At 40.2% G+C, this 25,735-nt stretch overlaps 1 protein-coding gene and 1 non-coding gene across 7 annotated transcripts in view; both read left to right on the top strand.

Annotated features, from left to right (window-relative positions):
* The window catches only part of CDC42SE2 (CDC42 small effector 2), a 162,721-nt gene extending 141,179 nt beyond the window's left edge, over positions 1-21,542 (top strand). For 5 of the 6 annotated variants that reach the window (XM_041761792.1, XM_041761791.1, XM_041761794.1 and 2 more), the window contains 3 exons: positions 15,116-15,217; positions 18,665-18,774; positions 19,091-21,542. In XM_041761792.1, the coding sequence (XP_041617726.1) occupies positions 15,116-15,217; positions 18,665-18,763 (201 nt within the window). In that variant the 3' untranslated portion in view covers positions 18,764-18,774; positions 19,091-21,542. The remainder of the gene's footprint in view (positions 1-15,115; positions 15,218-18,664; positions 18,775-19,090) is intronic. The other variant, XM_041761790.1, reaches the window with a different exon arrangement.
* On the top strand, positions 3,687-3,791 carry LOC121496320. The gene has a single exon (XR_005989153.1). It is a non-coding gene; the product is annotated as a U6 spliceosomal RNA (small nuclear RNA).
* Positions 21,543-25,735: the final 4,193 nt, after the last annotated feature.

The raw sequence follows: 25,735 nt of genomic DNA, 5'->3' as shown, positions 1-25,735 counted from the left end.
ATGTACCCATTTACTGTTGACCCTACAGTTGACATTATAGAGGTAGAGGCTGATCCCCACACACAATAGAAAATCCACGTGTAACTTTCAATTCCCTAAAGTTTAACTGCAAATAGTCTACTGTTGACTGGAAGCCTTACTGATAAACGGTTAGTACATACTGTGTATGTTGTATGTGTTATGTACTATATCCTTACAATAAAGTAAGAGAAATGAAAGTATTATTAAAATCTTTAGGAAGAGAAAATACGTTGATAGTACCATACTGTATTTATTGGACAATATCCCACGTAAGTGGCCTGTACAGTTCAAACTTGTTAATCAAGGGTCAGCTGTATTGCAAAATGATTACCATAATATGTCCAGCTAATATCCATCACCTCACATTAACTACAAATGTAGTTAGAGTGTGTAATACATTTTTGTATTGTCCATCAGTCCCATCAGTGGATGCTTAGGTTGTTCATCAGTCCCATTAGTGGATGCTTAGGTTGTTTCCCTGCCTCTTGGCTATTAATCAGTGTGCTACAGTGAACACGAAGCCACATATCTTGGTGATATAGTGATATTGTTCCTGCGGATATATACCCAGAGATGGAACTGCCAGATCACTTGGTAGTTTTATTTATTTATTTTTTTTTTAGGAACCTCTGTACTGTTTTCCATAGCAGCTACACCAGTTTACATTTCTGCCAGTAGTGTGCAAGGGTTTTCTTTTCTCTCCATTCCTGCAAACATTTGCTATTTCTTGTCTTCTTAATGATAGGCATTCTGACAGGCATGAAGTGGTTTGAATTGTATTTTCTTGATAATTACTGATGTTGAATACCTTCCCATGTATCCATTGTTTATCTGTATGTCTCGTTTGGAAAAGTGTTCAGATCTTCCACACAATTTTTAATCAGGTGGTTGGTTTATTTGCTGTTGAGTTGTATGAGTTCTTTATGTATTTTGATTATGGGCTTCTTACATAAGTGATTTACAAATAATTTATCCCATTGTCATTTCATTTTGTTGATATTTTCCTTTGCTGTACAAAAGTTTTTTGGTTTCATACAGTCCCACTTATTTTTGTTTTTGTTTTTTTTTTGCTTTTGGTGTCAACTGCAAACCTTACTGCCAGGACCAATTTCCAAGAGCTTATCTCCTATGTTTTTCTCTAGGAGTTTTATGGCTTCACACTTTATGTTCAAGTCTTCATTCAGGGGCACCTGGGTGGCTCAGTGGTTGAGCATCTGCCTTTGGCTCAGGTCATGATCCTGGGGTCCTGGGATTGAGCTCCACATCAGGCTCCTGCAGGGAGCCTGCTTCTCCGTCTATGTCTCTGCCTCCCTCTCTGCCTCCCTCTGTGTGTCTCTGATGAATAAATAAATAAAATCTTAAAAAATATAAAAGTCTTCCGTTCATTTTGAGTTAAATTTTGGGTATAAGATAGGGATCCAATTTTATTCTTTAGCATATAGCTGTCCAGTTTTCCCAGCACTGTTTATTGAAGACCGTGTTCTTTTCCTCTTCTGTATTCTTGGCTCCTTTGATGTAAATGAATTGACTACATATGGGAATGGGTTTTTTTGGGGGCTCTCTTTTGTGTTCCATTGATTTGTGTATCTGTTTTTATGCCAGTACTGCCATGCTGTTTTAATTACAATAGCTTTGTTATGTATTGCAAAATCAGCAAGTGTGATACCTCCAACTTTGTTCTTTTTTATGATTGCTTTGGCTGCTCAGGGTTCTTTTTTTGGGTTCCATATAAACTTTAGATGGTTTGTTCTGTTTATGAGAAAAATGCTACTGGAATTATGGGGGAATTATGGGGGAATGTGTTGAATCTGTAGATTGCTTTGAATAATAAGGACTTAACAATATTCTGATCTATAAACACGCAATATCTTATGAGTTCACTGGTCCTCTCTTCCACTTGAGCTAGTCTTCTGTTGAACTCTGGATTTTTCAGTTTAGTTATTTTATTCTTTAGCTTTGTGATTTCTCTTTGGTATGCTCTTATATTTTCTTTTTGTTGAAATTGTTTCTCTTTTTATGTATTGCCCTCCTGACCTTACTACCAAGGATCACAAGCATCTTTACCACCATTATTTTGAAATCTTTAATGATTTCAGAGAAATCACTGAGCTCAATTTCATTAAGGTATGTTTTTGGAGTTGTATCATGTTCTTATGTTGGGACATATTCTTCTATTTTCTCATTTTCCTTGACTGGATATTGATTTCTGTCCACCTCTCCCAGTCCTGATGGATTGGCTTGTATAGGAATTGAAGTCTATCATTTTAGCCTGGCCCAAGTTCTTGGTTTTCTCTCAAACCTTGTGATTATGTAACCTCTTTATTGGTAGTTCCCAGTCCTTGAGGATGTGCCAAGACCTGTCAGTGTCCTAAAAGGGAGGATCTTAGTACATAAATGCACAGCCTCATTTAGAAGCCAGATACTTAGACATTAGCTTTTAAAATATGCAAATAGGCCTCTTCCAGGGCGAGAACCTGGAGATGGGAGCTGGTGTCTGCTGCCTCTGTGCTGAGCCCTGGGGTATAGCTGGGTAAGAAGTGTTTCAGTGTTGCTACAGTGATTAGGCTCTTCTTTTTTTTATTCATGCACTTACTGTTTTACTCATCACTACACCCAACATAGGACTGAACCTCAGGACCCTGAGATCAAGAGTGCATACTCTACTGCCTGAGCCCACCAGTCACTGCTCAGCTCCTCTGTTTGATAAAAATTACTGATTAAAAAACATTGTTTGGTGGTGGCTTGGTTGTTGTAAAGTTTACTTTTAATGAGAAAAACCATTCAACCTAATGGCTAAGTAATTTAAAAAATTGTAATATTTTATTCAGAGAATATAACAGGTCAACAAATGGGAGTATAATGCATGGACTTGAGCAAAGGTCAAGATACTAAGTGAGAGTTTGCCAGAGACAGATTTGAAGGCAATATTCAAACGTCACATACTGCTATTCAAGGTGTTAGCAATTAAGTTCTTATGTTTATAGTGCTTAGAAATGTGCGTGGCATGTTGTAAGAGTCTTAAGTATTCTCCATTATTTATTTTAAAATATTGAGCTGTAAGTCTTTATTTTTTATTTTTAAATTTATTTTATTTATTCATGAGAGACACACAGAGAGAAAGAGAGGCACAGACACAGGTAGAGGAAGAAGCAGGCTCCATGCAGGGAGCCTGATGTGGAACTCGATCCTGGGTCTCCAGGATCAGACCCTGGGTTGAAGGCGGAGCTAGACCGCTGAGCCACCCGGGCTGCCCTAAGCTGTAAGTCTTTAGAGCAAGTATTTCTAAACCATTGAGCCATCAGCATCACTTCAACTATTGTTAGACGTGGAAATTCCTGGCCCTTTGAAGTTCTGCAAGTAGAGCTCTGTAGCCTGTGTTTTAACAAACTCTCCAGGAATTCAGATGTACACAAAAGTTTGAGAACTGCTATTTTTGAGATTCTACCCAACAGAAAACCAAAATAGTAGGGCAGCCATGGTGGCTCAGTGGTTTGGTACCGCCTGCAGCCTGGGGCGTGATCCTGGAGACCTGGGATCGAGTCCCACGTCGGGCTCCCTGCATGGAGCCTGCTTCTCCCTCTGCCTGTGTCTGTGCCTCTCTCTCTCTCTCTCTCTCTCTCTCAAATAAATAAATAAAACATTAAAAAAAAAAAACCAAAATAGTGGTACTCACTTTGGCAGCACATATTCTAAAATTGGAACGATACAGAGGATTAGCATGGCCCCTGCACAAGAATGTCATGAAAATTTGTGAAGCATTCCATATTTAAAAGAACAAAAACAAAATACTGGCGCTAGTTGAGCTCTACAGGACATAGCATCACTATGAAGCAGAGGGGGGAAACAGCCATTAGATAAGTGATTTTTTTGTTGAGGAATTAAACCCCACTAGAATTGGCATTCCCCCCCCACACACACACCCCCTTTTTTTTTTAAAGATCTATTTATCTATCTATCTATCTATCTATCTATCTATCTATCTATCTATCTATCTATCTATGAGAGAGAGGGAGAGGGAGAGACACAGGAGGAAGGAGAAGCAGGCTCCATGCCGAGCCCGACAGGGGACTCGATCCCGGGACTCCAGGATCGTGCCCTGGGCCAAAGGCAGGCGCTAAACCACTGAGCCACCCAGGGATCCCCCCACACACACCTTTTTAAAACATCTTCAGTATAAAATAGGTCCTTGAGAAATACTAGGTCTGGATATTAGATAAGACCAGTAGATTTTAGAAAACTGAGCTGACATTGATTCTTTACAAGCCTTTAACTTCTTCAGCAGTCTAGTAATTATTGGGTACAGCTATGGTCCTAGAAGAATGCTTACTATGGTAGGAAAATCAAACTATAAGTAAATTATAATGGTGTTTTAGGTGTTATAATAGAAATATGAGCTGTATTCTCTGAATGCTCAGATCAAGGAATAACCAGTGGCCACAACTTACGAGTTTGAGTGTGAACTGGGTCTAAAGGAGTGCTGGCCAGTTGCTAAGTGGGAATAGGTTTGGGTGAGGGCGTTTGTTGACATTCTTACTATGAAAGTTACTGTTTTCATTTTTTGTGTAAGTGAAGACCCACTTTTCCTTTGCTACAAAAAACATCAAATCCATTTTTGTATTACAGCTTTTGTTTTGTGGATTTTTCTTTTTTTATTGTACCTATGAACTGGTAGGATAGTAGGAGGCCCCTCACAGGCAGGGGATCATTGTCAGCAGTATCAAAGAAAAATATAACTATTTGTCTTAGAAATGCCTGTTGCCTAGTTATACTGTCAATATTTCACAAAAAAAAAACAAAACAAAAACAAAAAAACAAACTTATTTCAGAGGTTCACAGAGTTTGTTTTTGGTGCCCTTACCACTTGAGTAACTTTTTTCATGGCACCTCTAGGCCAAGAGAAATTCTTTACAGGTTTAGTAACTAGTTTTGTGCAGACAGCTTAATAAACACTTATGTCCTAACATCTTGGTCGATTTTTTAAAAATAACAAAAATTGAAAGAAAAAAAATTTTATTTCATTCTAATATAGTCATCATGATTTCCAGGATGGGTGCCTGTTCCGTATTACACAACTCCTCAAACCATGGAATCAGTTGAGAACCATTCCCCTCTTTCCAGTTCTATATTATCTCTTGTGCAGTGCTTGGGTTATTTTCACAGCAACCCTGGAAAGCACTGCTTTGCAGTGATGTGCCATTAAAAAGAGCATATGCTCTCGTGGCTGGAGTGGAAGACTGCAAAAGCACCTGGCTCTAGCAGTCCCAGGCAGACCGCGTCTGGCCGTTTGCTGCTGACAAAATCCAAAGGCAGATAGTCGAGTGTTGGTGAAAAAAGAATACAATTTAATTCAGTGAGTACAACACTGAAGGAACATGTAATGGGAGTGTGTGAATGATACAGATGAATGGCACAAACTAAATTGATGTTGTCGCTGCTAGCCAAATAATGTATGGAAGACAGTGGACTGTCCTCTCAAAGACTGTCCAGAGTGCCAAAAATACTTGTAGGTTTTTGTATAAGGAAAACATGGGACAGAGGTTATTGAGTGCGTGCTGTGGGCAATGACAGTCCAGTCGATCATGGTCTTGGAGTCAGTCACGTGGGCAGTGTGTCTGCTCAGGGTAGTCCTTACTGCTTGAGGGAGTATTTTGCGTTCCTGCAGGGTCTTTTGCTTGAGTTAAGAGATAAGCTGGGACAAAGAACTTAATCAGAAAATACACACTGAAGTCACAGTGGAGGTAGCCGAAGTTTTCTTTCATAATGTTGAAATTTTAAATTATCTTGATTTACTAGTTCACACAGTATCATACATAAGTTGAGTATCCCTTTGTTTCCCTCATATTGAAAATACTGTGTGGCGCCCTTGGATTTTTGCTGGGAATCATGGGTTTATTTGATAAAATATATAGGTGGGGGATATACTTTGTCTAAGTCACCAAGGTAAGTCAATAGCATATCTTTCATTTTCACTTCTTTTGCTTAGGCTGCATTGGTGTGATTACTATCTTCTAGCCTGAAGGAACCAGCTTTTTTCACTGCCGCAGATGACAGGCACTTTTTTTTTTTTTTTTTTTTTTTTTGGTAATCTTGACACTGAACATGAGGTCCAAACTCAGAACTCCAAGATCAAGTCATATGCTCTTTGAGTCAGCCAGGTGCCCTGGTACATCATTTTCTGTTCCTGTGTCCATTTCTAGAAGTACCTGCCTCTACTCTTACCTAAAGCCTCCTGTTACCTATGGGACCTGACCCTAAATTGCTCCTCAGTTGCATGTATTTGCACACTAAATTGCCCAAACAGTAGTCCTGGAGGAAGTTTTAATTTTAAGTGATTGAGTTCTCACTATTTTTCTAGAAGCTAAACTCAGTTAATACTCAAGAAATGTGAGGGAGTTGGAGTATTTAATTTTTGAGGGGAGAGTATTTATACTGCTGCAGAAATGTGTTTGAAAAATTATGCCTTAAAGTTGAATTGTTGAAGCATCTGGGTGCGTCAGTCAGTTAAGTGTCCAGCTCTTGATCTTAGCTCAGGTCTTGACACTCAGGGTCATGAGTTCAAGCCCTGTGTTGGGCTCCACCCTATTAATACTATTGCTTCATAAATTAATTTAGAAAAGTTTATTGATAAACGCTGTACACCGTGTGTGGTGCTGGCCTTTGTGGATTCACATTTTATATGCCTGCCTGCATAGGAGCACATCCACCATCCAGGGGATCATTTAAATTCAGTGTGAGGTATAAATTTTACTTTGGTAGGTGAATCATAAGGCAGTCTGGGAATACCGAATGGGAGTAACCCCAGACTCAACGGTGTAAAGGAGGCAGGCCTGAGATAGTGAAATAAAGGAGTGATAGGAAAGATTGTTCCAGGCAGGGTTCTAGAAGAGCATAGTGTCTGTAGGGAACTTGAAATAGCAGATGAAAGCTTAGAATGCATGAAGGAATGTAGTTAGAGATGAAGTCCGAGAGAAAAACAGGATTTCCATAAGCTGTGGAGTTTTGAATTTATGTTGGAAGTTTTGGGAAGCAGGTGAGAGATTTAAAATGGTAACACGATCAGTGTTGTATTGGAGAAAGTTATATCTAGATTCAGGGTGAAGGATATTGGAAGGAGGAAGAGGGATGTAAAGTTGGAACCAAATGAGTGAGGCACTCCTGCAGTGATGGAGGTGAGAGGCTTAGGGACCTGAAATAAGGCTGTGACACTAATGTGGGAATGGAGAGAGGAAATGGGCTGACTCCACAGGATTTTTTGCTAATTGGATGTGATCATGGAGAAGGAGCAGTGAGCGAAGGACAGCCTTCAAACCTGGCTGGAAATCCTGGCAGAAATGTTTACCCAACAGGGACTGAAGAGGAGGGTTGGGCTTCACAAAGAAGGTTATGTGTTCAGTGTTGGACTCCGGAAACTTGTGTGTCCTCTGGATTTTCAATTAGCAGTCAAATGTATAGTCTTAAGCCCACAAAAGTAGAAAATAGGCTCACTGATCATCAGCATGCCCATAGTAAGATGAGGACATTTGAGAGGGAATAAAGGAGATGGAGAATATTCTGAAGAATGTCAGCTTACACAAGATAAACAGTAGCAGGGAGATGGAAGTAGTAGATTAAAGAGATGAGAAACCAGAGAAGTGGAATCTGTTGAAAGAATTATCTCAGAATAATGCTTTCTCTAGGTTGTATATTCCAGGGCTGTTTTTATTTTTTTGAGATTTGAGTGTGTATGTGCGTGCATGTGTGCATACATGGAGAGGGACAGAGGGAAAGAATCTCAAGCAGACTCCCCACTGAGATTGCAGTCTATCATGGGGCTCCATCTCTCGACCTGCACTGATACCAAAAGTGCTACACTTAATGGACTGAGCCAGTCTGGTGCCTTTCCAGGTTTTATGCAATAAATATTTGATCACTTTGAAGTTTTGTAACAGATGCCTAGGTGGATATTATTATTAAAACCACAGCATCCGTTCTCCCCCTGCTGTGTTGTGTAGCATCATTGGAGCAGCTGACTCCCTGCTCCTGGCGATCCCTCATTAGGTCTGTGCTGCTCATGGGAAATGGCTGTCCTTCAGCAGTGATTGGGTCCAAGAGTTTGGCTCAAGGAAGACAGTCTGGTTGGGAGGGATTGGTCCAAGACAGGGTATAGAACTCAGATGCCAGAGGAAGTTTTGTGGAGACCTCGGGAAATTTGCCCCCGCCCCCCATTTTTTTTTTTTTTTAAATAAAGTGCCGCTTTTCTGTATGTCATTAAACACTTAAGGCCTTAGACTTGCTGCAACACTGTTGGCTACCAGCCTGAGACTGAGACTGACAGGAGGGCAGAGATGAGGAAAGGGCAGAGAAATCCCGTGGAAGCTCTGAGTACACTGAACACCTTGCCACTGGGCCTTACTGCTTAAGCCATTTTTGTTTTTCAGGTGTAATTTTAGTTTCAAAGAAGGAACATGTGATGGGAGTGTGCGAATGATACAGATGAATGGCACAAACTAACTTGATGTAGCTGCTAGCCAAATATTATATGGTGGCTCTGCAGTATAGTTTTCAAAAACTTAAAATATATCTTCTAATACTTTTGGGAGGAATACAAGACTGGAAATAATTTTAGAATTGTATCAGAAAGAATGAAGACAAACTAGGTTCTGGTGGAAATCAGAAAAGAAATTAAGTGTTGATGATTTGTATGTCATCGTTTTAATACTAAGCAATAATTAACTTTTTGCGTAAAGTTGTAAGAGTAGGAGAAAACTCAATAAATCTTGTGAAAAACTTATTAGGAAAATTATCAAATACACAGAAATAGAGGAAAGAGAACCCCCTCTCCCATGTATGTATCACTCAGCTTCAGAAGTTGTCCATGGGGGGTGTGGAGGGGGATCCTGTTCACCTGTGACTCCTTCCCCTCTCGGTTGGAGAATTAATTAATTAATTAATTAATTAATTTTTAAAGATTTTATTTATTTATTCATAGAGACAGAGAGAGGGAGAGGCAGAGACACAGGCAGAGGAAGAAGCAGGCATCATACAGAGAGCCTGACGTGGGACTCAATCCAGGGTCTCCAGGATCACGCCCTGGGCTGCAGGCGGCGCTAAACCGCTGCACCACCAGGGCTGCCCTCAGTTGGAGAATTTAAAGTAAATTCTGGACATCCCATTTCATCCCAAAATACTTTAGTACAGGATACTTTGGTAGAGCACTTGACTTGATTTCCAGGTCATGTGTTTGAGCCCCATGTTGGGTCTAGAGATTACTTAAAATTGAAATCTAAAAAATATATATATTTCAGTATGTATCTCTAAGTTTAAATTGCTGTAATGAAGCATTGTCATTGAGTAAATATGAAGAGACATTTTCCCTAATCTCCTCCCTAACGCAACTGTAATCTTGACCTTATGCAGAATAACAGTATTTCAAGGATGGCAAGAATTATTCAGAAAGTTAACATTCTTAACAGAGTACCCTATAAAGAATAAAGTATGTTTCCAGGAAAAACGATGACTCTGCTACTGACAACAGCTAATATGCATCAGAGTGAGTGCACCATTTCCTGTTTTTCTTTGCTGAGGCCCAACTCTGGAATTCCCCTTGTTTGCCCATGATTTAAATCTTGTCTCTGTCTTGTATTAATACAGCACACCACAGAAGCATCCTATTCTTTAAGTGTCTGTAGAGACTGAAAAAATACATTTTTGTAGTTTGAAATATGTAATTACACTTAGCATCTAGGGTTTTTTTTTAAGATTTTATTTGTTCATGAGAGACACAGAGAGGCAGACACAGGCAGAGGGAGAAGCAGGCGCCATGCAGGGAGCCCGATGTGGGACTCGATCCTGGGACTCTAGGATCACTCCCTGGGCCGAGGGCAGGTGCTCAATTGCTGAGCCACCCAGGCGTCCCAGCATCTAGGTTTTTGATTTATAATGTTATAATATAAACCCAAAGAACATCTCAGCCTGTGTCTGGATCTATCCTTCCTACCTTCCCTGGAACATTACAACGTTGATGATTTTTTTAAATATTTTCTTTATTTATTTATGATAGTCACACACACACAGAGAGAGAGAGAGAGAGAGAGAGAGGCAGAGACACAGGCAGAGGGAGAAGCAGGCTCCATGCACCGGGAGCCCGACGTGGGATTCGATCCCGGGTCTCCAGGATTGCGCCCTGGGCCAAAGGCAGGCGCCAAACCACTGCGCCACCCAGGGATCCCTCTTTCACTGGATCTAACCAGAAATTAAGCATAAATGAAATGTTTCTCATCTTAAAGGGGAAAATTCAGTCCTCTTTTCCTCTTCTTTCAGCTCAGCCCATTCTTTCTTGTCCAGGCGGCCACTTTGTCCAGGTGTTTGTGTTCAGTGCTCCATTTCCTGCCTCTTATACATTCGTTTGGCCCCTCAGAAGCCCTCCACAGCCACCCCTGCTTTCAGCCTTTACCTGACCTCTCCCCAGCTTTCAACTGTGTCTGCTTAATGCCTCCATGACATCTTGAAGAGGACACACCTGATTTTCCTCCTTCCTTTCAGACATGTTCTTTTTAGCTTCCTTACGGCTTTTTGTTCTCCACCCAACATTCAACTTTCAGCTTCCCCTCTGCATTCTCTTTCTCTATTATGCTGGTGAGACTTGATTTCTTTCATCTAGTTTGTTAGCCTAAGTCAGAGTCCTGTATCCATGTATCCAACTTGCCCTCCTGTTAACTTCACCTGGATGTCTCACACATAACTCAAATTTAGTGGGTCTTAAACTCTTTCATCTTCTTCCTGAACTCTGTCTGGCCTTCTTCCACTATTACCTGACCCTGCAAATTGTGTACATTCTTCTCAGATGGGAAATCTGTGCATCTTTCATAAGTTCTGTGGTTCCCTTCTCAAATCCACTCAACCAAATGCCCTTTTATCTGTGGAAAACTTGGATCTATCTAGTTCTTTCCACTTCAGCTGCTGTTAGCTAAATCCAAGTAATCTTTTCCCACCAACATTATTGTAATGACTTCTCCTTTGGCTCCTCCAGCCTACCTGCCAGCCTTAGTTATGGACTGGCCTTTAAAACCAACCTGTCATGGGTCACCCAAGTGACTCAGTCAGTTAAGCAGCTAACTTTGGCTGAGGTCATGATCTGGGGTCCTGGGATCGAGCCCTACATTGGGCTCCCTGGTCAGCAGGGAGTCTGCTTCTCCCTCTCTCTGTACCCTACCCACCCCCCCATTCATGCTCTTAAATAAATCTTAAAAACAACCCTAATGTGTCATATCATTAGGGAAGGAAGGACTGAAGGCTTCAACTTCTATACCTTAAATCAATGTCAAATTAATGGCTTGAAGAAATCTTTCAAAGTGAAAGGAAAAGCCTGACTCCCAACTCAGTTAAAGTTGAAGTTAAAAAGTATTCACTATAACCAGATTTATAGTTATCTGTCCTTTGCTTTTCAATATGAGAGTAGTCTCTGTTGAACATCCTCCCTCAGTACCCAGACTGTTTGTTATGGTATTTGAATTTGATTCATAAGCTGATCTATTCCTTTCAAGAAACCTTTCTGGGGAGTTGTGTGGTGGCCTGAGTGCCCCATGGTGACTCTTTTCCCAGCATCTTCCTTCAGTCATTCAATTGTTAGAATAAATCAGTGTGGAGACATGGGCCAAGTGTAGCCTTCTGCTAAGCCCTGAACACACCCTTCCAGAGGAAATGATGATGGAACTTGAAAAGTTGTTCCTGTGAATTCGCAGGGCAAAGGATGGTCAAGACTCCCAGTGTCCTGGGAGTAGAGGTTACTCACTGAAATATGCCCATCCCTTAACCTGCTTGAGAGGGCCCTCCAGCTGAGCCACGTGGCACCCTTTGCCATCAGTTGTTGTTGCACCTGCCAGTAGACTGCACCAGGCTCTAAGAGGGACAAGTCTGTAGGTCTGCAGATGCCATTATCCCATGGAATTGAACTGCTATCCTTTTCTCCTCAACTGGAGCCATCCACCCTCTCCTGCTGGTGGAGAGTGCCAAGAAGCTCGAAGTCTATCCACCTCTCCATCAAAGGGCTTACTGGGGAAGAAACCCCAACAATTTGTCCTGCCCAGGTATTGAGAAAATTCTTCTAATTGGTGAAAATACATTTGGATGTGCCTGGACAAACAGCTTTCTAACAAAGCAGATTCAGTAGAATGTAACAGTATAGCCAAGAAGAAAAAAGTCACAAAACTACTATTAGCATCTTCTTTCTTTACCTTAATCATAGAAAAGAGAAGGTGGCTTTACTTCTTAAGGCTCCATTTAGGGATCCCTGGGTGGCGCAGCGGTTTGGCGCCTGCCTTTGGCCCAGGGCGCGATCCTGGAGACCCGGGATCGAATCCCACATCAGGCTCCCGGCGCATGGAGCCTGCTTCTCCCTCCGCCTGTGTCTCTGCCTCTCTCTTTCTCTCTGTATGACTATCATAAATAAATAAAAATTAAAAAAAAATTTAAGGCTCCATTTATGCTGTATGATTCCAGAAGAGAATAGTATGAGGGGAAGTACGTTGAATAGACTAGGTAGAAAGAAATAAAGTGAGAGTCTAGGGCAATAGATGGAATAGCAGATGGGAGGGACCAGTGCATTGCTGGGATAGGCCTCCCTGATCAAAGGATCCTATGGGTGTCAAGTGTGTGGTGAGGGGCATGGACTCTGAGGTACCTTCAGAGCACCTGAAGTAGTGACATACAGGAAAATGTAGCAGGACATCAGTGCTTTGTGCTGACAAATAGAAAAATTGAAGAACATTGACCAAGAATCTAGATCCTCCCTTAGTTTTCGGATACCTTCTTAACCTGAAGATTTTTCTATAATACTAGGGAGCGGGGCCCAAAAAGAATGACTGAATTTCTTATCAAAAGGGGGCTTGAGGGGATCCCTGGGTGGCTCAGTGGTTTGGCACCTGCCTTTGGCCCAGGGCGTGATCCTGGAGACTCGGGATCGAGTCCCACATCAGGCTCCCTGCATGGAGCCTGCTTCTCCCTCTGCCTGTGTCTCTGCCTCTCTTGAATAAATAAAATTAAAGGGGGGGGGGGGGGCTTGAAGTAAATGAGGTTTTGCTCCTAGTGTTAGAGACTATAATTCATACAGTCAAGCATTTTGAAAGGGAAAATGAAAAACACTGCAGTGTCATCTCATAACAGAGCTTGTGAAGAAATAGTCATAACTGAAAAATAATACAATATAGCTATTACTGAAAAAAATAACTGTTCTTGAACTGGGGTCTCCAAACTACTACTTGTGGGCCAAATCTAGCCTGCTCCCTGTTTCTGTGAGTAAATGTGCACTGGAACGGAGCTACCCTTTATGCATTGTCTGTAGCCACTTCGATGCTGCAAGGACAGTGGAGTTGAAGCTATAACAAACTCAGTGGCCTATTTACTGTCTTGGTCTGCAAGAAAAAAATTGTGGATTCTGGAAGAGGATCAAGTAAAGTTACTTTTCAATGCAGCAAAACAAAGAGAAATAAAAATGAGTGAAAATACAAGAAAATGGGAAGATTATACACACTCACTTTCTCACACATAAATACAATCCACTGTTGACCTGACGGTGAAACAGAAATTGCAGAAAGGAACACAAGGAGCATCATAAAATCATCATACGAGACGCCTGGGTGGCTGAACAGTTGAGCGTCTGCCTTTGGCTCTGGCCGTGATCCTGGAGACCCAGGGATCGAGTCCCATGTTGGGCTCCCTGTGGGGAGCCTGCTTCTCCCTCTGCCTGTCTCTCTCCCTCTCTCTCTGTCTTCTCTCCCTCCCTCCCTCTCTGTCTCTCTCTGTCTCTTTCTCTCTGCATCTCTCATAAATGAATTAAAAAAAATCTTTAAAAAAAATCATCCTAGAAGAAAACTTCTCCAAGATACAGTAAAACCTGTGTTCAGATAGACAAGGACCACCACCTACCATACAGAGCACTGGATGGAGAAACCAGTGAACTGGGAGATAGTCCAGGGTCATCGTTGAACTGTGAGGATGAATACAAATATTTGTAAGGAAAAACTGGGGCTTTTTCTGGAATTCTAAACTGCAGCCATAAAAGTTAGAGGACAGTAGAACAATGTATACTGGCTCCTAAAATTAATGTATGAACTCTCCATTTTTGTGGCTTTGTAGAAAGTCATGTTTTAATCCGGAGGTGCTGTTATTTGGGTCTGTCTTGCTGAGTTTTTAGGATTTATCAGGATGACACCAACATTTCAGTAGATAAACGGTGTAATATCTGGAGTATATTGTTAAAAGCAGCACTGGCGTTAGGACACTGAGTCAGCTGTGCAGTGTCCCACTGCAGATCTGAGATCATAGCATCTAAGTGATCATGGGAAACTTGGGACTGATTTAAGATAACCTTTGTCTCTGGCAGGATCTCATGATCAGTGAAACAGGGTAAGGAAATCCCTCTAATGATGTGAATGGGCATATTGGTCAGGCAAGGAACATAGCTAGTAGCAGAAGTTACTGTGACACAGGATTCTGTACCCTGTAAGAGGTGGTTGTCAGGGATAAGGAGTCCGTAAACCCCGGTGTAGTAGGCTAAGTTTAGATAGGGTTTCATTCCCAGCCAGCTCAGACCAAAAAAGTGAATGAACTGGGACCACATCTCCAAACAGACCAGCTGGTTGATTCCAGTGTGGAAGGTTGTGGGGTGTAATCTAAGTAATAACTGTCAAAATAATGTCGGTTTGTTAATGATGAAAGCTAGAAAGTAATGTTAAAATCAGTGTTGTACTCAAATCACCCTGTATCTTCTTTGCTAACAATAAGAGTGACTGGTGATAATGTCACATTTGCCTTATTTCTTTTAAAACAATAAAACCTAAATGGTTATTACACAAATAAGGCAGTGGCCGAAGCTAGGCCAGATAATCTACTTTAAGTTTTACATAATGAACTATTTGTTTTGCTATGCCAGTCATTTTGTGTGTGTGTGTCTATGTCTCTTGAGGTAACTGTGGTAGTCCAAGATGTTGGGATCCTGATGTCCTGGGGGAAATTGTATTACGGTTATTAAAATCATTTACCCATACCATATAAATCCATCAGAATCAATATGCTGCTAATAAAATCTTTTCTCAATACATTCTTCCCTGTAATTTAGAAAAGGCGCCGGCGGATTGACCGAAGCATGATTGGAGAGCCAACAAATTTTGTGCACACGGCTCATGTAGGATCGGGAGACCTGTTCAGTGGAATGAATTCAGTAAGTGTGTTGATGGGAGGTGCAGATGGGGTGTAGACTTGTGTCACCTGTATGATATGTACATCCATTCTTAATGATTATACAATGCTTATTGAGTTTGTAGGAACTGAATGTAAGTACAGAACATGAGCATAGAAGAAAATGACAATGAAAAATTAATCTCTTCTTAGCTTACCAAAGTATGCATGTATTTCTTTGTCCTGAAAAAATACTTAAAAGGAGATGAGTTTAGAATGAAAGTTAATAGCCCTTTGGCTCTCCTGCCTCCTAGCAGAGGAATGGGGGGATGTTAGCCTTTTAGTAATATTTAATTTCTTTTCTCTTCATTAAGTTGCCTTCTGTGAACATGTTTATTGCATTTACCTTGTAAAATACTAGCTTTTTCTTGATATCAGAATGTTTGTGATTTATTCATAACTAATGTGAATACTTGAGTACTAGGCAGAGGATTATACTTTGTGCATATTTGCAGTCTTTATTCTAGAGATTTTCATGAATTTCACAACAGACTTTAGATTTACTCACTTGAACTCACTTATTCCTTAATTTTCATCGAAGACAATATAGTGCTCTCTAATAGAAGCATTGCCCAATGAGGGTTTGTGTCAGGGCTCTGCTTCATTTTTGTCCTAAAGTAAATAAGCCATTAAGTATCGAGAGCCTCTTAACCCCAAATCTAAAGTAAACAGATGTGTCTAAATGATCTCTAAAGCGTTCAGAATCAGAAAGTCAATTAGACTTTTATGAATACAGAATTAACGAAAGATTTAACAAGAGGACAGAGACTTTTTTAAAATAGGTAGATGGATATCCTGGATACAGCAAAGAAGTTGGTCACATCAGTTACTAGGCAAGCAAACGAATAACATTTGTAGCTTCCTGGAAAGGAAACAGCTTGTTTGTTTTAAATCTGTAGGAAAAGTACTTTGTTGTTCAACTGCTTTTGTGGAAATTTAAGAGGTGTCAGGTTGCTGTCAAAATACAATTCAGTAGCTTTGTTTCCCGGATCAGCATGAAATGAAAAGACCAAATGGGAACCTGTGACTTTCATTAATGGGGTTATTATAACACATATAAATAGAGTGAATGGTTTAAAATTTATTATACATGCTGAATTTTAATTTCTTAACAAATGTCTTCTTTTGCATTTCATATTTTAAAACTCTATAGGATGAATTAAATTTTAGTTCATGTTTATTTCACTTTTTAAATACTGTTTATGTACATTTCAGAACTTCCTTTAAAATTCTTTTTTGACTTTTTGTTTGCGCAAGGAGACTGTCGTTGATGTAGGGGACTCTTGTGGCCATCAGTTTAGCTAGAACTTCAGGATGGTCTCTTGTAGGGCATCCAGGGTCCGTCTTTTTAGCTGAGAGAGCTGGGTCAAGACAGGCCCTCAGCTGTCAGTCTACCTGCTGAGTCCAAGGCAGCCTTCTCTGCTTACAGAATACATTTTTTTTTTTAATACATTTTTTTTTAATGAAGTGTCTTAGCTCATTAGAACCTAATGTGTCTCTGAAAGGTTTTTTTGTACTTAACTTTAGCTTTTGTTTGTAATGTGACATGCAGCCTCTGACACTCACAGAGCACCAGGTTGGTTCTTCACACACTTCTGTTGGGTTCAGTATTATGTAAGCTCCGGGTTTTCCTGAAAGTTGTATCAGTGGATAGATGTAACTTGTATGAGCCTGATTCGGTAAGAGAATTCTTTGCATCTATGCAATAGTGCAAGGGAGACAAAACCAAAAAATGTTTATCCAAAGAAATAGCTTGCCTTAAGTTAGTCTGTCCTAACAACTGTGCAGCATGTATGAGGTACAGGGCTTGATGCGTTTGGAACAGCTCTGCCACACTGGATTCCTGAACAGGGGAGTTTGAGTTTCTCTTTTCCCTTAAATACACTGTGCTTCTCAAGATTACCTTTCATTCTAACTTCTTACCAGAAAGGATCCCATAACTCTTTTAATAACATAGTCTTATTGTGTTAAAAAAAAATAATATATACACAGTCAAAAATAAGCCATTAGAAAACCCAAAATCTGTAGTGTGAAACTGAACAACTGACTTTTGGAGGAAAACAGTGTTCTTCTTGCTTAGAATCAGCATGATGTTATGAATGCATGATGTGAAAATACAAACATGTTACTTTTTATAAATAGGCCTGAAATACCTAGGAAAGGTAACATGTTAGGGAGGAAATTATTTGGTACCTGGGTAAAATAAAGGTTGTGCCACAAAACATGTTACCTTAAAGGAATAGGAAATGAACTGATAGCTTATGCCTCTAGCCTCTGAGACCCAGCACAAGGACTGAAAATAAACAGGCCGATAGATTTCAGGTGTTTTTTTTAATACCCTTACCTGAAGTAGTCATTTGAGTAATGTATATATAGATAAGGCTGTAACACATGTGATATCGCTAGAGTAATATGTTCCACATTAAGATTTTCTCACTGAAACCCTTTTGGATCTAAAGAAGCTGTGCATTTAATTTTTTGCTTTTTTTTTTTTCTATTATATTTAAACCTACCTTGCTTAGAAAACAGGCAAATCTTAACTACTTTGTTTAAACATACTGACTCAGGATCACCAGTGAAAACACATCATAGTCAGTATTTGATAAATGGATGTTGTTACCAACCCCCCCCTCCCTCCTAGGAACCTTGGGCGGGTGAGGAGGCCCACTGAGCTGATTGCCAGTGCTCTGACTCCTCACTGTTAGGGCGGCACCTCCAAAACGTCCTTACTGCTCCTTTTTATAGTATTCTAGCCTGATTGTCTGCTTCCAAACTGCTTCTAATTGGTATCAGCTAAGATTGGAATAATGTTAATCCACTAAGGACACTTCTCAGCTTGCCCATAAGTTCATGTGGCTTTGTTTCCACTCAGTAAGAGAAGATGCCGTGTATCATACAGTCTATCAGAAAATAGCCATCTTGGGTGAGGGGAGGAGAGATTATCACATTAACTATTTGAGAAGATAAATACTTAAACCAGAGTTAAAATGACTGAATAAGTAATTTTGAACCACCATCCAAGTCTTTGGATTCTTTAAGGCTGTATCACATGGGACTTTAAAAATTTATCTTGGGATGGTCCAGTTTCATTTGTATTTCTTTTTGTTTGATTCTAAGTAATTGAGGTGATCATCTCTGTGAGGTGTCTGTAAATGAAGAACTTGATGTGTGTAGTTCAGTTTTTGAAATGTTATCACGTACATTGTGAATTGTAAAATAGCTAAGTGGGGAGAGGAAGTTGAGGCCTGAAAAGTTTTTTTTTTTTACACTAGCTTCACCATTGTCTAAGGGCAGTCAGAAATTTAAGTCTATAAAAAATTTTTGCTCTAAAAAGTATCCTCCTTAAAACTGCTTTAGCTAAAACATTGAGACCAGAATCAGTTGTATCATCCCTAGTTCTTGACTTTGCTTTGTTTTTGTCTTGTTTTAGGTTAGCTCCATCCAGAACCAGATGCAGTCCAAGGGGGGCTACGGGGGTGGGATGTCTGCCAGCGTGCAGATGCAGCTTGTGGACACAAAGGCTGGATAGCCCCTCCTCCCGTGAGTACCTGGGACATAGTCTGAAAAAGGCAAAAATAGTTTACTAAGTGTTTCAAGTGATGGTCATAGGCACTTGGAATAGTAGTTTTAGGTTGCTCTTTCCCTTAGGAAGAACACTAAATGCTTTAAGACATCCAGTGAAGGATGCTGTCCTTTAAACATCAGTGAAGTTACTATTTTGAGTGTTGATACTTTGGGGGATGCCATGTGTAGCCAAGTACCTTTATGTTTTACACTACATTCTTGATAAATCTCTAAGAAAAGTTGTCTAATTTTAAGTGTAAAAATAATTTGAATTTTTCTTTTGGTTTTGTAGGTCATTGTGAATTTCTGTGTTTTCTCTTTTCACTCTTAATTTTTTGTTGTGATTCCTTTTCAAATACAAAAAAGAAGTGTGATGGCATCTTGTTCACCCTGTTGTGATTCCTCCAGTGAGACGTTCTTGTTCTGCTCTGAAGAAGCTGTTGTCAGATGAACCCTGCATTTCCTTCAGCTGGCATGCATGCCTTTGGACTCACGGACTTTGGATTGTGGCTTAATTTTTATCAATTATGGATCTGATCTTAGCATGATCTTTTTTTGTGAATGCTAGCACTATTTTGCTTTTTTCCCCCCCCTCATTTTGAAAGTTTCTATTTCCATCTCCAACCCTTTGCCTTATGAGTTTGTTGGTAAGGTAGGACCTGCTATTGTTAATTTGTTACTGTTACTGTATATTTTGGAAGGTATGACACCCACAAGCACAATGATCATTTTTATTCATTTTAAACATTGAGAATAGATATCTGCATGCTTTATGAAGTTGCTTTGGGAGCCCACGGGAGGCCAGAAATGAGTGTTTCTTTGCTGCTGTGGGCTAAGGATAGCTGCTACTGTTAGAGAAAGGTTAGCTGTGGCACCAAGTCACGTCAGTTTTACACACAGACCCAAAGGTAACCTGTAGCTTATTTTAGAATTAAAATCTGGCATTCATAAGGCATTCATTTGGTTGTAAATGTTCAGTATATTTATTTTGAGAGCAAGGACCTGTGAACAGGTGTGGGTATATATCAGAGTTGTGGTGATGCCCTTGTCCAGTCTCATTGTGTACTCATTCTGTTTGTACTTGTTTTTATTTTAATGCAATGGGATCCATTTGTTAACTCCTGGCCGGTAGTACCACCTGCAGAGTCATTGGCTTCTCCACAGTCAGACCTGTTTGGGGGCAATGGAAGTTAACCCAGAGCAATACAGTGACTTCGCTGAATCGTTGCCAGTGAAAACAATCTGTGGAGAGACTGTTTTTTTCTAGGACAGTGATGAGAAACCTTTGCTCAGGCTCCAAAATGTTGATTCTTCACAAATTATGTGTATTTCTGTAAGTACCTTCCCTATGAGGGTGTAGTGTATGTATGTTCATTAGTCTGATTCAGTCCTGTGTTTAGTAGGATTAACATTTTATGCAGCAAATGGGACTTAAGTGAAAATGTAGAGAGCTAAGAAATTAGATAAGTAATTGAATAAAGAGTAATTGTTTTCTCTGCATCTTAGTCCCGGGGTCTTATGAACCGGGTAACTGGATAAATAGCCAGCTTATAAAGGCAAACCAGGAAAGCATTTCTCCATCAGTGCTTTTGAATTTACCCAGTGCAGTGGGGTACTGGATTACTCAGTGCTTGGGTTTCTGCAATTCGAGGCTTAATAAGTAGCAGTCCCAAAGAGAGAGCCTGTCAAGGAAACATTTATGCTTTGTAAAAAAAAAAAAAAAAAAAAAAAAAAAAAGAACAGGCATTTTTGCAGTTGACTTTATTGTGTGGATACTGCATTCTGGAATTTGCTGAGTAACAGTGTCATTCTGTATCCTGCCAGGAACACTGCTTTGTACAGGGTCTTAAAAAGACAGATTGGATTTTCTGGGCCTTGTCAATAGTGCTACTTTTTAGTCTCTTTTGAACTTTTAAACTCACAGTACAGGGAGCCCTGCTTCTCTTTCCTGAACTCATGATATGATTTTACTTTTATTTTTTCTAATCGATATGTTGTTCTGTGGACCAAATACTCCAGTGAGTACCAGAGTGTCCCTCCGTGGAAACTCTGAGGCTACACTCTGAGTGTGTAACTGACCTACAGTAGCCACACACCAAGGAAGGTGCCAATAAATTCAAGAAGAAAATTACAAAAAATCTTAATATACTAACCTTGGACACAAATTTTTTAGGAAGGCTTGAAGAGAGTGTGAAGGGCAGCAGCTTCCCCCACATCATAAGTGGGATTGTAAATCTTGGGCAGTGTGTCTCATATTAAATCCTAAATAAATAGGATTGTTAGTACTTTGCTGAAGTACATGCTAACAAACATTTAGCACGGGAAACTGAATGAAGGTTTAACCAATGCCATGGATTCTGTTAGTGATTTGCATTCTGTAACAGAGGTGCTTTCCCATGATGTAGGCATGAAGTGGTGCCAATAAGTATAGACCGGAAATGTTAACTATGGTGACTGGGTTCAGCATTTCCAATGCAGCATTATCGCCTTTAAAGTGGGCCTTTAAAATATTTTGTGAGTATATATTAGCTTTCACTTTTGTTATTAAATTATAGCAGTTTCATTATAGAGAGCAAGTTTGCCTTGATTTTGTTTAAAATGACTTCTGCTCAGCACCCAGAAGATAAAATTGACATATTTTTATAATATAAGCATACTTTTTTTGTACATTGTGTTCATTCAGTGTTGGCTTGTAGATATTAAAAGAAAGTATTGATTTTGATTCAATAAATGTTTTCTTTCCATCCTGGTGTGGTTTTTTTTCATTTCAACTAGAATTTACTCAGAGGACCTTTCTAGCATTCTTGTACTTTCAGTTATTACTGTCCTGCAAAAACCTTCACTTTTTAAGAGAGGAATTAAACATGCTGAGGAAGCTGTGAGCTACCCTTTTAGGCAGGTATGGACCATTTCCAATTTGAGGGGGCAGTTGATGTTTGTTCCCCAAGAAAAACTTCCAGTGTCTGGAGGCAGTTTGGGTTGTCACAATCTGCAGAAAGGGTGCTACTGCCATCTGGGTGGTGGGGGTAGGAATCAGCACACACACACACCCCAACAAAAGTGCCAGCTGAGAAGCCCTGGCTTTAGGACAAAGATTATACTCACTAAATACAGCCAATAAGGGACTCCTCACTGCATTGGACCTGGTGCATAAGGTCAGTTAGGTTTGGCTCAATCATGAGATGTGCCAAGTAAGGTTGTTCTAAGGAAGAAAAATCAATGAGAAAATTGTCGTCATTTCATGACCCAAGACTTTAAGAGGAAATTGGTTTAAGATAAAGTTCTTACCACAATGATAAAATAAAGTATCTGAAGAAACTGATGGTGGTTTATCAGGAATTCTATTTTGAGCATGTTTTCAAAGGTTCATAAGAAAAGCACAAAAAGTAGGACAAATCTATCAAAATGGTTTTAGAGCCATGGTCAGGAATTTGCTAAAACCTGTGGAAATGCAAAAATCGACAAAACTGTCAGGAAGGAAATTAATTATTTATCCTCTGCTTAAAATATGCTTGGAGCACACCTGCATCTTAAGAAAGTAAGTGATAGGGATGCTTGGGTGGCTCCGTGGTTGAGTGTCTGCCTCTGGCCCAGGGCGTGATCCTGGAGTCTCAGGACTGAGTTCCTCATTGGGCTTCCCTTGAGGAGCCTGCTTCTCTCTGTGTCTCTCATGAATAAGTAAATAAAAAAAAAAAAAAAAAAAAGCAAAATGTTAACCTCCAGTTAACATTTCCTCCATGTCTTCATCCTGCATGGGCTAATAAGAAACCATTGAACCACCTCCCGTTGATCTGACTTTATATTTTAGCACATTAAATTTTCATCTTTGTGATGTTTTTGATGCTTTCTACCAGGTGGCTACAGCCTCTGGGCTGCTTTTGACCCCTATACCCTCATCCTCCAATCTCCTCATCTTAACAGTTTCTGTCTGGTCTGCCTTTGATGCTCAAAAGAAGGAAGTTACCACCAGAATAAGGAGATCCAGATGTTTGATCTGGAGGAGTGGTGGTGGTCCTGGCATCACAGACACTGTCCAACTCTAACCCACACTCCATAGTTCACGGGAGCTTTTATAACCGCATGTGTGTGGAAGCTTTAGATCAATAAATGCACTGATAGCCTGCTATGGGAGACCAGAAAGGATTCTGGGTTTTTGTTTTGGTCTTGCTCCTTTAAAGGAACAGCAAGTAAGGTAATCACTGAAAAATCCTCAGAGCTTCACCTAGTCATCTTTTTCTTAATTTATTATTTTCAGCTACCTTATACATCCTTTCTACATCTGGGCCTTTAAAATATTTGAGCCCACTAAGTCTTAACATTACACCCCCATTCTGCACAGCAGCACACTTGGGCAGTGTCCGCAGACAGTTGTAGTTCTGGGTGTCTTTAAACACCATTGTTTCACTGTTGAGAACTAGTGCAGACAAGAGGTAAGGATTGTTGTTGCTGCTATTGGCAAAGCCACCCAGATTCAAAATTCCAAGCACTGGGGTGCCTGGGTGCCTCAGTCAGTTAAATATCGGCTTTCAGCTCAGGTCATGATCCCAGGGTCAGCAGGAAACCTGCTTCTCCATCTCCCTCTGCCCCTTGCCCCTACTTGTGCCGTTGCTCTCGGTCAAATAAATGAATAAAATCTCTTAAGAAAATCCAAACACTGATTTTTTAGTTTTCACTAATGTCTATTTTGTCACACAAAAATTTTCACAAATTTCTGCAGGTTTTGCTCATATCTAATTTTTGCTGCTTGGATAGTGTTTTTGCTAGGGCTGTTGTAACACAATACCCCAGACTAGATAGCTTATAAACAATAAAAGTTTACTTCTCACAGTTCCGGAGGCTGGAAGTCCAAGATCAGGGTAGGGTGCCAGCATGGTTAAGTGAGGGTCCTCTTTGAGGTTGCAGACTTCTCAGATGCTGTAGGGGCTAGGAATGTCTTTATTTACATGGCATCTCTTCATGAGTGACACTCTACTCACACACACCTCCCAAACACCTCAGCCTCCTCCTGCCATACCTTTGGGAGTCAGGATTTCATCATGAACTGTGGGAAGATGCAAACATTCAGACCATAGCACGCAGCTACAAAACCCAAGTAACTGCAGCCACCTCCAGCTTCTGCACAACGGAGCTAAGGCTACAGGTAGCCAGGAGCCTCTGAGAATCAGGCTCTACTGCAACTGAGAACCAGGAACAAACTGTCCCCTCACCCACCAAACCCCTGCACTGCCCTACCTCTGGTTGGCCTCTGCCGCACCCTCATGCCATACACCTCAGTTGTGAGGAAACCACCCAATCCTGGTTTCTCCCTCAGGACTCAAATAATGAAACTTGCTTACAACTTTCTGGCTTGCTGCAGACCGGTTTGTCTTCCTTGACTCAGAACATCGTTGGAAATGGTGGCATAGTGTGGAAGGCAGTTGGGAGACTGCTGACGGCAGGCATGGATGCAGTAGCAGGTTTGAACTGCAGGTAGTCTGAAGACCCATGGATGTCTGGGGACAAGAGATCACAAAAGAAAAGACCAGATGTTCATGTCTTCTGAGAATGGGCAGGAATGAAACGCTCATGGAAATGAAACTGTTAACAACAGTTGATATGTGGTGAGGTGGAACCAAAAGCACACATGCAGTCCCAGGCAAGATGCCCCTCCAGGAGAGATCTGAGAGGACCCTGAGCCTTTAAGTTGGGCTGATTAGTGAAGGCCCTGTGTGAACCCGGTTTTCAAAGTGGGAGAGGTGTCTGCTTTTTCAAATCTCAACAAATTTTCAAATTTCAACAAAATCCCCAATCTCAACAAAAGATCACAAGACAGGGAGAAATGACATGGCTCAAAGAAACAAAATACATCACTAGAAACCAATCCTTAAAAAATGCAGACCTTTGACTTGATGAATTTAAAACAAAGGTCTTATGTATGCTCAGTGAGCAAAATGAACATGGACAAATATAAATGCTATTAAAAGTACCAGGGAGAGAAATTACATCTTCTTCTTTCTAGCTTACTTTATTGTAAGACTATAGTATAGAATATCTATACAAAATAAGTTTTACTTTGTATGTTGGTAAGGTTTCTAGTCAAAGACTATTAGTTAAGCTTTTGGGCAGTCAAAAGTTGTATGTAGGCTTTTGACTACATGGGGTGGGGGTTGACTGGTCAGCACCCCTAAGCCCCACAATGTTCAAGGGTAAACTGTATAATCAAATTATCAAAAGTCAAAGACGAAGTAAAGCAAAAATTCTCAACAAAATACTAACTAGAATTCAACAGCATAAAGGATTAAGCAGGATGACCAGCTGGGATGCATTCTTAGAATCCAAGAATGGTTCAGTATGAGAAAATCAATCGTGTGTATTACACCACATTTACAAAATGATGGAGGAAAAACCTGTATGATCACTACACAAAAAACATCTGACAACATTCAACAATGTTTTATGGTAAAAATATTTAACAAACTGTTAGTAGAAAAGAGAATATTTAACATCATACTCATATAATATATAACATCATACTCATTGGTGAAAAACTGAAAGCTCTTCTAAGATCAGGAACAAGACTTGGTTGCCTACTTTCTCCCACCTATTGAACAAAATACTAGAAGTGCTAGCCACAGCAGTTAGGCAAGGAAAGGAAATGCAGGTATCCCTACTAGGAAGGAAGAAGTAATATCATCTCTGTTCACAGACAGCATGATCTGATATGTAGAAGGTCCTGAAGATTCCACAAATGAAAAAACAACATAAACTCCACAGAGCTGCAAATTCAAAATCAGCACACAGAAATCAGTTATGTTTCTATATGCTAATACTAACATTCCAAAAGGAAATAAAGAAAACAGTTCCATTTATGATAGCATCAAAAAATTAAATATTTAGGAATAAATTTAACCAGAGTGGTCAAAGATCTGTGCATTGGAAACTATAAAACATTAGTGAA

This window comes from Vulpes lagopus, chromosome 7, assembly GCF_018345385.1.
Source record: "Vulpes lagopus strain Blue_001 chromosome 7, ASM1834538v1, whole genome shotgun sequence".
In the NCBI taxonomy this organism is placed as follows: Eukaryota; Metazoa; Chordata; class Mammalia; order Carnivora; family Canidae; genus Vulpes; species Vulpes lagopus.
This window is presented reverse-complemented; position numbering and strand designations above follow the sequence as displayed.